At 41.2% G+C, this 12,524-nt stretch overlaps 1 protein-coding gene across 1 annotated transcript; it reads right to left on the bottom strand.

Moving 5' to 3' along the window:
* Positions 1-9,131: 9,131 nt before the first annotated feature.
* Positions 9,132-10,916, bottom strand: dio3a (iodothyronine deiodinase 3a). The gene has a single exon (XM_021574797.3). It carries the CDS (start codon positions 10,703-10,705, stop codon positions 9,920-9,922), a length of 786 nt encoding a protein of 261 aa, XP_021430472.3. The 5' UTR covers positions 10,706-10,916; the 3' UTR covers positions 9,132-9,919.
* Positions 10,917-12,524: the final 1,608 nt, after the last annotated feature.

Genomic DNA, 12,524 nt, shown 5'->3' with positions numbered 1-12,524 from the left:
CTGGATTTTCGACAACAACAACAACAACAACAACAACAACAACAACAACAAAACGTTCCACCCATGAGGCCACTAGGATATTTGACTGCAGGAAAAGGGCTCCCCCAGATTTCTTGACACCATTGCAAGTAGTGGCTCCTTGATTTAAAAAAATGTATGTACATGTAGTTGTAAGCATTTTAGCCACAACTGTTGCCAATCAATAGATTTTTTCTCTGAATTACACAGCATCACACAATTTAGATTTGCAGTCTTATAAAGAATCTCTTAGGCAGATAGCCCAATAGTAAACCTCTACCCTGTATGTCACACATGGTAAAAGGTCAAGTGGTACATCATGGTGATGACCTTTATTTCTGCAGCATGACATCACTACTTAGCAGATATGAGGTCTGAAAAAATGACTGTCGGTGGAATTCATGGAACTGTGTTAGAACATCCACTCAAATGAGAAAAAGTTTAGTCTACCAACGTTTTCACTGACAACAAACTTCTGTGTGATGTCATTTGTGTAATGTCGGCCTTTTGACGTACTTCCAATTACTTTTATATTGACGTTGATTGCTTGGCAAAATTGGTCAACCAAATAGCATTTGGAAATACTTAGAAGTCTCTGCCAAGGCAAACTAGTTGAAATCATTTAGGGAATTTCAAGTTGAGGCCTTCATTAACAGGACCAAAGGATGCCTCAAATGTCCTCAACCCTCACCCCCGTGCCTCAAATGTCCTCATCCCTCACCCCGTGCCTCAAATGTCCTCATCCCTCACCCCTGTGCCTCAAATGTCCTCCTCCCTCACCCCCAGGCTTCAAATGTCCCCATCCCTCACCCCCAGGGTTCAAATGTCCTCCTCCCTCACCTCCAGGCTTCAAATGTCCTCATCCCTCACCCCCAGGCTTCAAATGTCCTCATCCCTCACCCCCAGGTTTCAAATGTCCCCATCCCTCACCCCCAGGCTTCAAAATTCCCGGCGGCATCAGCCATGCCCCTTGTGTGGCCCTAAAAAAATCCATGCCTTGCGGCCAAAGTTGCCGTTATGCCCTAAATATTATAATTCCCTTCTCCCGGCTGCCAATAGTCGTGCTCCAAAGCACCTCTCACACACGTAGCTCTCTCAGATATCAGAATTCTTATTAGCCAATGCCTGTTACATGATTGGGTCCTTCTCACATGCATTGCAGCTCCGAAGTAGGCTACAAGTGAAGACAGACACATCGGGGACGCAGCGGAGCGTCTCCTTCTTATCGAATTCCGAGGCGCACATTGAAGATGTTAAAATAACTGTCCACCTTTACTTTTTCTCAGCCAAATAGAGGAGTAACAAACAGCAAAATCACTAGCCAATGCCGATCTCAGTAGAGGCTGGTGGGAGGAGCTATAGGAGGTAATGTAGTATATGGAATTTCCATATGTTTGATGGGTTTGATACCGTTCCATATATTCCATTCCAGGCGTTACAATGAGTCCATCCTCCTATAGCTCCTCCCACTAATCTTCTCTGGTCAATCTATTATCCCCCCATAGTATAACATTTTGCCTACATATTCTATTGGTCAGCTTGTCATTCTGTGCCATAAAGAAATTCCAAACAGACTCTGGGACAGTTGTGGGACGATAGATCACAAATTCATACAACCACTCTCAATTTTTTTTAAATGTAAAAGAAATAAGGCTGGCGCAAGTGGTTTCATGTGACAGATGAAAATATCATTTTGAAATTTTGAAAAAATAAGATCTAAAGATGCAACAACTAGCATTGGTTGCTAATATAACTAGGATTGTGTCCATCGCTGTTGGGCAATGAAAAAAAGTTCATTTGAAAACCAGTAGAAATATCCTATTGGTTTCAAGGGCATATGAGGAAGTGCTGAGAAAATGATTCCCTCAACATTACTATGGTCTGAATTTGGCTAGGCTACTTTAAACAAGGTAAGACATGCCTTTTAAAATGAAATATTTTTAAAAATCCAGGTTTTAAACCATTGCGTTTATGGTTAAATAGTTTCAAAATGTTGACTGCCTCCGCTCAGATTACAGACAATGGCCTTCCTGTCCTTTCCTAGCGAACGAACAGTGATTCCAGTATGCCAACAGAATCAAGCTTTTAGATGTTAATATGAATTATCCTGCATTGTATTTATCAAACATGACTGGCGTTTAGTCTATATATACAGTACCAGTCAAAAGTTTGGAATTTCTATTTATTTTGGAATATTTTCTACATTGTAGAATAATAGTGAAGACATCAAAACTATGACATAACACATATGGAATCATGTAGTAACCCAAAAAAAGTGTTAAACAAATCAAAAAATATTTGAGATTCTTCAAAGTAGCCACCCTTTGCCTTGATGACAACTTGGCATTCTTGAATGAGTAGGTGTGTTCAAACGTTTGACTGGCTACATGTTCTGGGTCCTCCATCATGTCAGCATCGGTGTAGACATGAGAGGCTATAGCCAATATGACAGGCTATCCCCTACACTCCGACATGTAGGCTAGTCTTGTATGTACATTTACATACACTTAGGTTTTTCAGATTAGCTTGTGTTTTTTGGTTTTCAAATCTATTTAAATGGGCTATTCTGGTTAATGGCCTTGGTGCCCTGGCAAATGGCCTTGGTACCCTGGCAGATGGCTTTGGTGCCCTGGCAGATGGCCCTGGTAGATTGGGCACCTCTAGAATGCCAAATAGCCTTGACCCTAAAATCAAGACATTCCAGGCCTGCTCATCCCCTACCCCACCAACCCCCACTGACCACTGTCCCCGTTTGATCTGAGCCCCAGAAAGGCTACCAAAAAGTACTCGTGGAAGCCTTCCCCCTTCCCCCCCACTCCTCTTCTCTGAACTCTGTGGTCCATACATGAAGCTCTGTGCACCAGATGCATGAGTTCTGACCGGTTGGCCACGCCTTCCCTCCGGGGTTCAGCCCATTACGTCCCAACAGGAGTAAGCTAAAGTCACAGAGCCTCAGCTCACACTGGCTGTTGTTCAGCTGGTTCTGAGGAAAAGCCATCCTTCAGCCAGACATCCATTCAGACAGGGGAATCCCTCTCCTCTCCTCCTCTCAGCCTGTGCAACTTCCAGTCCATGCAGCTCCAAATGTTTGTCTGGTTGCTGGTGCTTGCCATGTGGACAGTGGTAGTGGTGATATTCTTGTGGAGCCAGCACATTGAAGACTCAGAGAGAGGGCCTGTAGGGGGAGGTATTGCTCTACTGGAGAGAGAGGTAGAGAGAGCCAGGGAGGGAGGGGGAGGGGGAGGAGGGAAGCGAGGGAGGGAGGATATGACTGAGGAGTAGAGTGCAGTTGAGGTGAGCGACGGGGAGGCAGGCTTAAGCCCAGGCACAGTAATCTAAGCAGCTGCCGCAGAACAAGTCCGTCACCAAAGCACGTCTTTCTGTCTGACTCTCTCTCTCTCCCTCCCCATCTCTCTCTCTCTCTGTCACGGTCGCGCACGATGATTGGGGATTTTCAGTCTCCCCGTTTGACATAAGCAAGTTTTATTTTACCTGAGAATACATTTTATGATATGAGCAAAATGAACAGTAAGCTGTTTAGTTTTTTGTTGTTGTTATTTCTGGTTTTCCATGGAAAGGAGGGTTTGTCTGATACCTTGTTGTGTTGGACAGATTTAACAAGATTTGTCTGAACACTTCTGTCTGATTGTTGTGTTTAAAATCCACCATGTAGCCAGAACCTTCTTGCTGTTTGTCCTGTAGGCATCAATGTCATGCCACAAATTATACAAGTCTCACAGAGTTATCAGAGACTGAGTTCTACGGTGAACAAAATAAATGCTCAACAGTGTGTTCAAATACAGTTATAGCAATGGAATTAATAACAACTAACAAGCATCTTGATTTGTCAGAATAAGACAGACTTTTAAAAACAGATAAAACGACAGACCCACAAAGCTAAACACAACTTGGTTGAGACGGAAGGGAATCAGATTATGGGAACATTTGGCATCAAAAGGGAAGTCATCTGTACAATCATTATCAAAGTGCGTTCCAATTGTTGTTTCCAGAAAAAAAAAGGTTGTTTATTAATGCGTCACTCCCAATGACGCCAATGGGTCGTGGCTTAGCCTTGATGCTAATTCTCATTTCAAAACCACGTCATGGGAATAATGTTTTTTCCAACATTGAACTGAGTTCCCTGACAACTGTCACTGCAAGCAAGTGGCAACGCAGAACGTTCTAATTCAACAACTACGCACGAACCACATAGTGCCCAAGTATCTCCCAGATGGCATTTTCCGTAACAACTGAACATACTGGGACATTTATCCCACTCTGAAATGAAAGGTTATACATGCATTTTATGCCAGAAGTATTGATTTAAAACATTAATTCCAAATGAGTACAGATATCAACTGATTTTCAGTATACTGTGCATTGTGTCCCTTTTTTTCCCCAACATACTTGCCAATGTCAATCAATGCGTTATTTGTATGGTTTCAATAAGGGTTTCGTTTTCAGTTCTACATGAGCCATTGCCATTTGAGTTAACCAAAGCTAGTGTTTTAGGACATTACCTCAACGTTACACAAACATATTAGTCATTAAACAAAATGATTAGATACAGGAAACAAACCCTGTTTTAAATACATACATTAGGCACATTCTACTCTTTTGTAAACACAAAGCAAACAGTGGGGGGCATCGCAATACTCATCGCGTCTCCTTTACCTACATTTGCACAGAGGTGAAGTAACTTGACTGGGGTGAGAGCTAATTTCTGGTGAGATCCATTACGTTATTTTCTATGTTGCGTTCTCGGAACCATGCAGATGAAGGAAACGAGACAAGGTGCAGACAAAGGAGAGGAGACGAGGAGCAGACAAAGGAGAGGAGGCCAGTTAATAGTATTGGAGATGCACCGAGTAAGTTGATCTGAACCGTTGTCCACGACACTAGGTATATGTACACATTTTGGGCCCTGGTGTACAGCACCTAATGCTTATAATGTCGTATCACATTTGGATGGAGCTCACGAAGCGTCATCCACGACACGATGACCTCAAAGATTTGGTCGTTTTTGGATTGGTTGCCTTGGTAACGTAAGTGTAGATGACTCTCTGAGAGAGGAGAGAATGAATCAGATCTTGACTCAGACCAGTCAGATTTAGACTCACACCAGTCAGATCTAGACTCAGACCAGTCAGATCTAGACTCAGACCAGTCAGATTTAGACTCACACCAGTCAGATCTAGACTCAGACCAATCAGATTTAGACTCAGACCAGTCAGATCTAGACTCAGACCAGTCAGATCTAGATTCAGACCAATCAGATTTAAAAGATAATCAATGCTTAGTATATTATTAAGCACTACATAGACAGTTATAGAGACATTATTCACTCTCACCTTTACAAATGAGTTTACACCTATAAGCATTTGGCTGCCCGTTAAGGCATTACAACACTTTGCATCATAAGGTTGTATGCTGCCTGCTTATAAGACGTTATAGATGTTCATGAGCAGGTATTAGTGCATAGGTGTTATGTTGAATTATGCATAACTCATAGGGCATTATAAATGTGCTTATTATGCATTATGAAGAGAGTAGTCAAGGAAATGTTACCAATGTATGCAGTATATAAAATGTACATTAGTATGAAGTAACAACAGTTCTTTATTTTACACAGATACCATTTGATTTTATTGATCCTTTAGTCAATTAAGAACAAATTCCTATTTACAATGATGGCTGGGCAAGAGGCAAATGGCCCCCTGTGGAGATGGGGGCTGGGTTAAAAAACAAACACAAAAACGACAACAATGAAAGACAAAATGGACAACACAGACAGAAGACACTGGCAACAGCACAACTACAACAGCAAACACACAGTGGAGGTGTGTGTAAAGTAAAACCTCATGCTCCCTTACGTAAAGACAACGCAAACTAGTGACAACTACACGTCTCAACAATCTGTTCATGTATTTGTCCTTTGAACTCATCCAGGGACACCGGGTCCTGTAAGTTGTAGGTTGGCTTGGAGGCAATTCCAAGACCAGTGGGCTGAGTAATGAAAGAACCTTCTTCCACGCTCTGTTATAACATTTGGGACTCTTCATTTAAAACAAGTTGGAGATCTGTACAGCACGTTGAGATATCAGCTGATATAAGAAGGGCTATATAAATCTATTTGATTTGATTTGAGCTTGTACAGTTTATCAATTTCCAGCTAGAAGACAGGATGACTAAAATGGCAGTTAGAAATGATAACGTACCAGTGTTTGAGCCTGCGTGTTGCTAGTGATGTCCACTCGAGAGCACTGTAGAGATCACAACGGTGAGTTAGACGTCTCTGGTTGGTGACAAAATGAAGGGCTGCGTGACACACAGACAAGATCCTTCAGTGTAGAGCTTGAGGCTTGCGCATAAATAGTACCACCATAGTCTAACAGAGAGGAAAGAACAACGAATCAACTCCTTTCTGGCGGCAGAGAAAAAAAACTATCTTTGTGACGGTAATAAAAACCTGGCACAAATGCAAACACACGTTCTCCCAGTAGAAGACATTTTACATTTTATTGTTAACTTGGAAACCTGTTAACTGGTTAAGACTGAAAAAGGCACTGTATCTTATATAATCAGTGACATGCATTGAATTGTGAGTGACAAAGAAATCTGCATATCTGGGTCTAAACTCAATAACCTTTGACACTGATAAGGGTGATATTACAAGTATAATTGTATTGATGTTTGGATGAAATAATTGGTAATCTGTTATAAAACATTTGGTGGGTTGAGTTGTTGGTGAGGAGCTGGCAAGGAGAACCCATTCTGTTGTGATTCTCTGTCTAGGTCTTGTCAACCTATGAAAAAACAGTAACCAAGCAACAGGGGGAAAAAACTTGTGCAGTGTCAGACTATTCTGTTTGATTTATATGTGATCTTCCAGGCTCACACTAATTGATATCATAGTCGTGAAAAGGGACACGTTTTGTTCTATAAGTGCACTTGTTCGTATGGAGAAAGGAGTCTGTGAGACCTGTATAATGTATCATTGAAAGGACACTTGCACAACGGGATTGGTTTTGGTGGAAATACATTTTGCCAAGGTTTTGCACAAACTCAAAATGAAAGCTCTTGTAGGGACAGAATGGTTTGATTACAGGATATGAGCTTGTCTAGCCAGGGGTGTCTTGTGCTGTGAAAAAAACAGGATCACATTTGGAAAGAATGTGCATGAGTTTGAAGCTGTTGCAGAGACTGTTTTAGCCCAAAGAACTGGATAACACATACATAAACAATGCATTATATTGTCCCTACAGGAGCCCAAACTCTGGTCGCCATAACTGAAGGCAGCAACCATAACCTGTGCGACAAGAAAGTTACATCTTTGTTACAATATATTATTAATCATTCATAGAGAATTGTATTCACAATACATCTTCTTAGGACATTCTGGTTTCATTACATGATATCTGGTGATTGAACCAGTGTTGTGTTTTTTCTCTCTCTCAATGATACAAAGCAGAGAAAAGCAGATCGTTTTTTATGAAGTATGAAGACTGAAACGCTGTGGAACCACCCATGTTGGTCATAACTTCACGACCGCTCAATTGTGTTATAAATGCAACATAGTGTAACCACAGCAGTGCTAGTGTTGTTCAAGTGCAGTCAAAATGGCGTATTTTATATGATGGTTCCTCAAGGCAGGAATACACGCACTCTTAGAAAAAAGGGTTCCAAAAAGGTTTCTTTGGCTGTCCCCATAGGAGAACCCTTTTTGGTTCCAGATAGAACCCTTTTTGATTCCAGGTAGAACCCTTTTGGGTTCCATGTTGAATCCTCTCTGGAAAGGGTTTTTACATGGAACCCAAAAGGGTTCTTCAAAGTGTTCTCCTATGGGGACAGCCAAATAACCCTTTTAGGTTCTAGATAGCACCTTTTTTTTAAATCTAAGTGTAGATACTTTTGAGTATTCCTTTTTACACAGAAAGTTTGATCAGACAGAAGCGCTCCTCTCAGTGTTTTATCTAAGTGATCATCTGAATGACTTTTAATGAGAACACGGTCCTCAGAACAGTGAGCCTAACAGGGGTACTGAAGTCTTTGTGTAACAATGAAAAAAAGTAACTTCTCTTATTATTGTTACTTTGATTTGATATTTGAGAATTTAACCCATAAGTCATGGGCTTTACTGTGATATTTGATATTATTGAACACAGATAATTGAACACTACACAGGCAGCCCAATTCTAATCTTTTTCCCACTCTCTGGTATTTTCACCAATCACATCAGATATTTTTTTAGAGCTGATCTCTTGGGTCATAAGAACAATTAGTGGAAAGAAAGATCAAAATTGGGGTACTCGTGTAGATGTACCCATAGATTATTGAGCACAAAGATTATTAAACACACATAGCTTGGGCTCTACTTTGATTTGAGATAATTAAACACGTTTGACCATCAGCTTCAGTGTAAATTTGTTCATATGACATGGGAGCAAACAGCATACTCTTAGAATGAAGTCAAATGTTGATATGCTCTCTCTGATATCAATGAATAGTTTCTGAGAGAGGGAGAGCGTGAGCACCGAAAATTGATATTCACTTTGATGCCAATAGTTTGGGTTCCTGACTGAAGTTTATAAAAAAAAACAGCATGCACAGGTTACTGTACACTGAATGTACAAAACATGAACACCTGGTCTTTCCATGACATAGACTAACAAGGTGAAAACAGGTGAAAGCTATGATCCCTTTTTAATGTCACTTGTTAAATCCATTTCAAATCAGTGTAGACAAACGGGAGGAGACAGGTTAAAGAAGGATTTTGAAGATTTGAGACAATTGAGATATGGCTTGTGTACGTGTGCCATTCAGAGTGTGAATGGAAAAGACAAAAGATTGACGTGCCTTTGAACAGGGTATGTATGGTAGTACGTGCCAGGCGCACCGGTTTGTGTCAAGAACTGCAAGGCTGCTTGGTTTTTAACGCTCAACAGTTTCCCGTGTCCACCACCCAAAGGACAACCAACTTACTTGACAACTATGGAATGCATTCGAGTCAACATGGGCCAGCATCCCTGTGGAACGCTTTCGACACCTTCTAGAGTCCATGGGCCGGCGAATTGAAGCTGTTCTGAGGGGAAAACAACTCAATATTAGGAAGGTGTTCTTAATGTTTTTATCAAAGAAATGTGTGGTTTACCCAGTAACCGCGTTTTCCACAGTCTATTGCGCACAAGGGAGGAAGCCTGTTGCTAGAGGCTCTAGGCTATCTACTCAGTAATTACCGTACCATCATTTTAAATGTGACTTTAGTTAACAAAAGTTATTCCATGCAGATAAAGCATGCTAAATGAATACCCTACACATCATCCTAAATGAATTCACCTTCAGCAATGAGCGAAATGTTTTACATTGTTATTTTCCAGAGTATAGAATAAGACATTTTATTATAAAAGTATCTCCATAAAAAGTTAACCATATTTACAAAACCAAAAATACAAGTAAAAAGATATTGCACACAATCATTATCATCAGCATTAAAACATCAGTATCGGTTTTCTGGTGAGGTACCTTTTAAAAACCGAACTTCACAAAAATACTGGCAATAAATTGGTCATGGCAAACCCTACTTTACTCACACTTTCCACACAAACATTCGCATAAAGAGAACATGACAAATATGGGAACACAGAACAAATAAACCCTTGCAGGCGATCGTCTATAGACGTAATATGTTGAGATGTCCACGGTCAAAATAATAACTAGAACTAAAACAGGCAATTCTGCAACCTTTGGGATAGGCCTACACATACATCACTAGTAAACAACACAAGTGAAAATGCTTGTGTGTCCCTGTGACACGTTATTGGAGCCGCAACTCTTGAAAAGTTGTGTGAAATGTGTAGAGACATAACTTATTTAATGGTGACGCCTAACATGTTATAAAACTCTAGACATGAATAACGACATTTCTTGAATTTCCAACACTTTGTCTGTATTGATCTAGCCAGTCTCTCAGCTCAGAGATGCGGTATCCCTCCGGCCCTCTACCTCCTTGGTAGACAATCTTTCCGTCTTGAAGTATGTAAAGTCTATCGAAATATGCTCCATATGCGGCGTTGGACGAGTTATCCATGCTGTCTGCGACAACAAGGCACCCAGGGACCTCACGGTTCATTATTTGAGCGGCACTGAGTCTGTCCTCGAGACAGCGGTGTTTGGGAATTTGGTAGGGAGCGTCAGAGCTCATCCATCCGTCCGACGGGTGCGCTTCCTCTATGTACACAACGACAAAGTCTGAGATATCAGCGTATTGCTGCACAACACGCTGGAACGCCTTCAAGCGTGTCATGAACGGTGGTCAGGTGCAGCTGCCAAAGTTTAGAATGAGCGGTCTCTTCTCTTTGGCATAGTCAAGAATCCGGTTGCATCTCTGGTCGCGGAGCTGCACAACTTCAGTGTTGGGCGCTACATTTCCAAGATGCGCCGATTTTAAGAAGTCCAGTTTATGGCCATGCCAAACGGCTTTGATTGACTCCCAGCTGAACATTCGATTAGACTCGGAAATACATACTGGGGGGTCGACAATATTTCCTTCTTGTTCCTTCATTTTGGGGAAGACCCTCTTTCTTACGCAATGAAAATCGAGAAACCACAGCATTATCGCTGCCAAGAAGAAGCGAGGCAGTAAAATAAGACAGACAATTGCATTTTTCATAGCCTTGACTGTATTCATGCCGACTAATAATCGCAGACCAGCTAATATCTTTAGGCTATAGCTTCTAAAACTTAAGACAGACCGCGTTACTCTTGCGCTACGATCCTTTGCTAAAGTTGCGCTCTACTTGTAACTTCCCTTTTTATAGCACAGGCAGTGGATTTGAATGAAAAACACCCCGCCTCCAAACCGTGGCCGACTCCTCACATGGCGGGGATTACCTTCTATTAATTTAGGCTACTGATGATAGGAGAGGCAGAGAGCGAGATGTGTGTGTGTGTGTGTGTGTGTGAGGAAGAAAACGAGATGGCTGTGTGCGACAGAGATTGAATTCTGCCTCCTCCTCATAAGTAGACTAAATGTCTTTCTCGTCCAATACACCTAACCGTGTATGCACATGCAAGGATTGACCAAAACGTCATCTGTTTTTCCATAACATCACAAGCCAATTTCTTCCGATACCCAGCGTCAGGTGTATGTTGCCTGGTGGAGCTTTCAGCTTTGCACAATATGAAACCACCCCACGACGCTGGTGTTTGACTGTATTGCTTTAACTGAGTCTGTTTATACATTTCATTATCAATCATTGGATAAGAGAGGGGTCAAATGCTCTAGTATACTTCATTCAAATAAACGGCACTTGACAATATTTATTGAACAAGGGAACTTTATTTTAAACGTTCCATAACACAGCCAAAACACCTATTCCGGTTTCAAGATGTCTATTATGTATAATTGGGTAACATTTCGTTTTAAAGTGTTGTAGCGCACAATAACGGAATAAACTATGAAAAAAAAACGGTGACACAAGTTTGTCTGAAAATCCCAATAGAACAACGATTCACAATTTTGATTTAGTAGCCTACATTGTAATTGCTAAACAGTGTGTAACTAACTATTCGTTTAGAGTTCACATCGACCCGTGTTAAAGATTATTAATGAATGGGGAGGAAAAGGCCACGGATTATTTTTTGTTTGTTCACTCATCATCTGAATTAAATTAATTATGACAAAGTGAGTTTAATAACGATACGAATTAGAAAATGATATCCACCACATTGCAGTTAAACCATCAAACTCCTGTAGGTGCGTAATTACGCACAAGGAACTCATCGACACTCCCACTAAATTACAATAGGTATACAAATAATATGCATAATCAATCTGCAAATGTTAGTGCAAACAGCTAGGCTATAAACGCAACATGTAAAGTGTTGGTCACATGTTTCATGAGCTGAAATGAAAGATCCCAGACATTTTCCATACACACAAGAAGCGTATTTCTTTAAAATGTTGTGCACAAATTTGTTTACATTCCTATTAGTGAGCATTTCTCCTTTGCCAAGATAATCCACCCACCTGACAGGTGTGGCATATCAAGAAGCTGATTAAGCGGCATGATCATTACACAGGTACACCTTGTGTTGGGGACAATAAAAGGCCACTCCAAAATGTGCAGTTCTGTCACACAGCACAATGCCACATTTGTCTCAAGTTTTGAGGGAGCGTGTAATTGGCATGCTGACTGCAGCAATATCCACCAGACCTGTTACCAGATTTCTCTACCATAAATCACCTCCAACGTCATTTTAGAGAATTTAGCGGTACCTCCAATTGCCTCACAACCGCAGACCACGTGTAACCACACCAGACCAGGACCTCCACATCACACCAGTTCTTCCATGGCCTGCGTACTCACCAGACATGTCACCCATTGAGCATGGTTGTTGTGTTTTGGATCGACGTGTACGACAGCGTGTTCCAGTTCCTGCCAATATCCAGCAATTTAGCACAGCCATTGAAGAGGAGTGGGACAACATTCCACAGGCCACAATCA

Source organism: Oncorhynchus mykiss, chromosome 19, assembly GCF_057628025.1.
Source record: "Oncorhynchus mykiss isolate SJ-2025 chromosome 19, ASM5762802v1, whole genome shotgun sequence".
NCBI lineage: Eukaryota > Metazoa > Chordata > Actinopteri > Salmoniformes > Salmonidae > Oncorhynchus > Oncorhynchus mykiss.
This window is presented reverse-complemented; position numbering and strand designations above follow the sequence as displayed.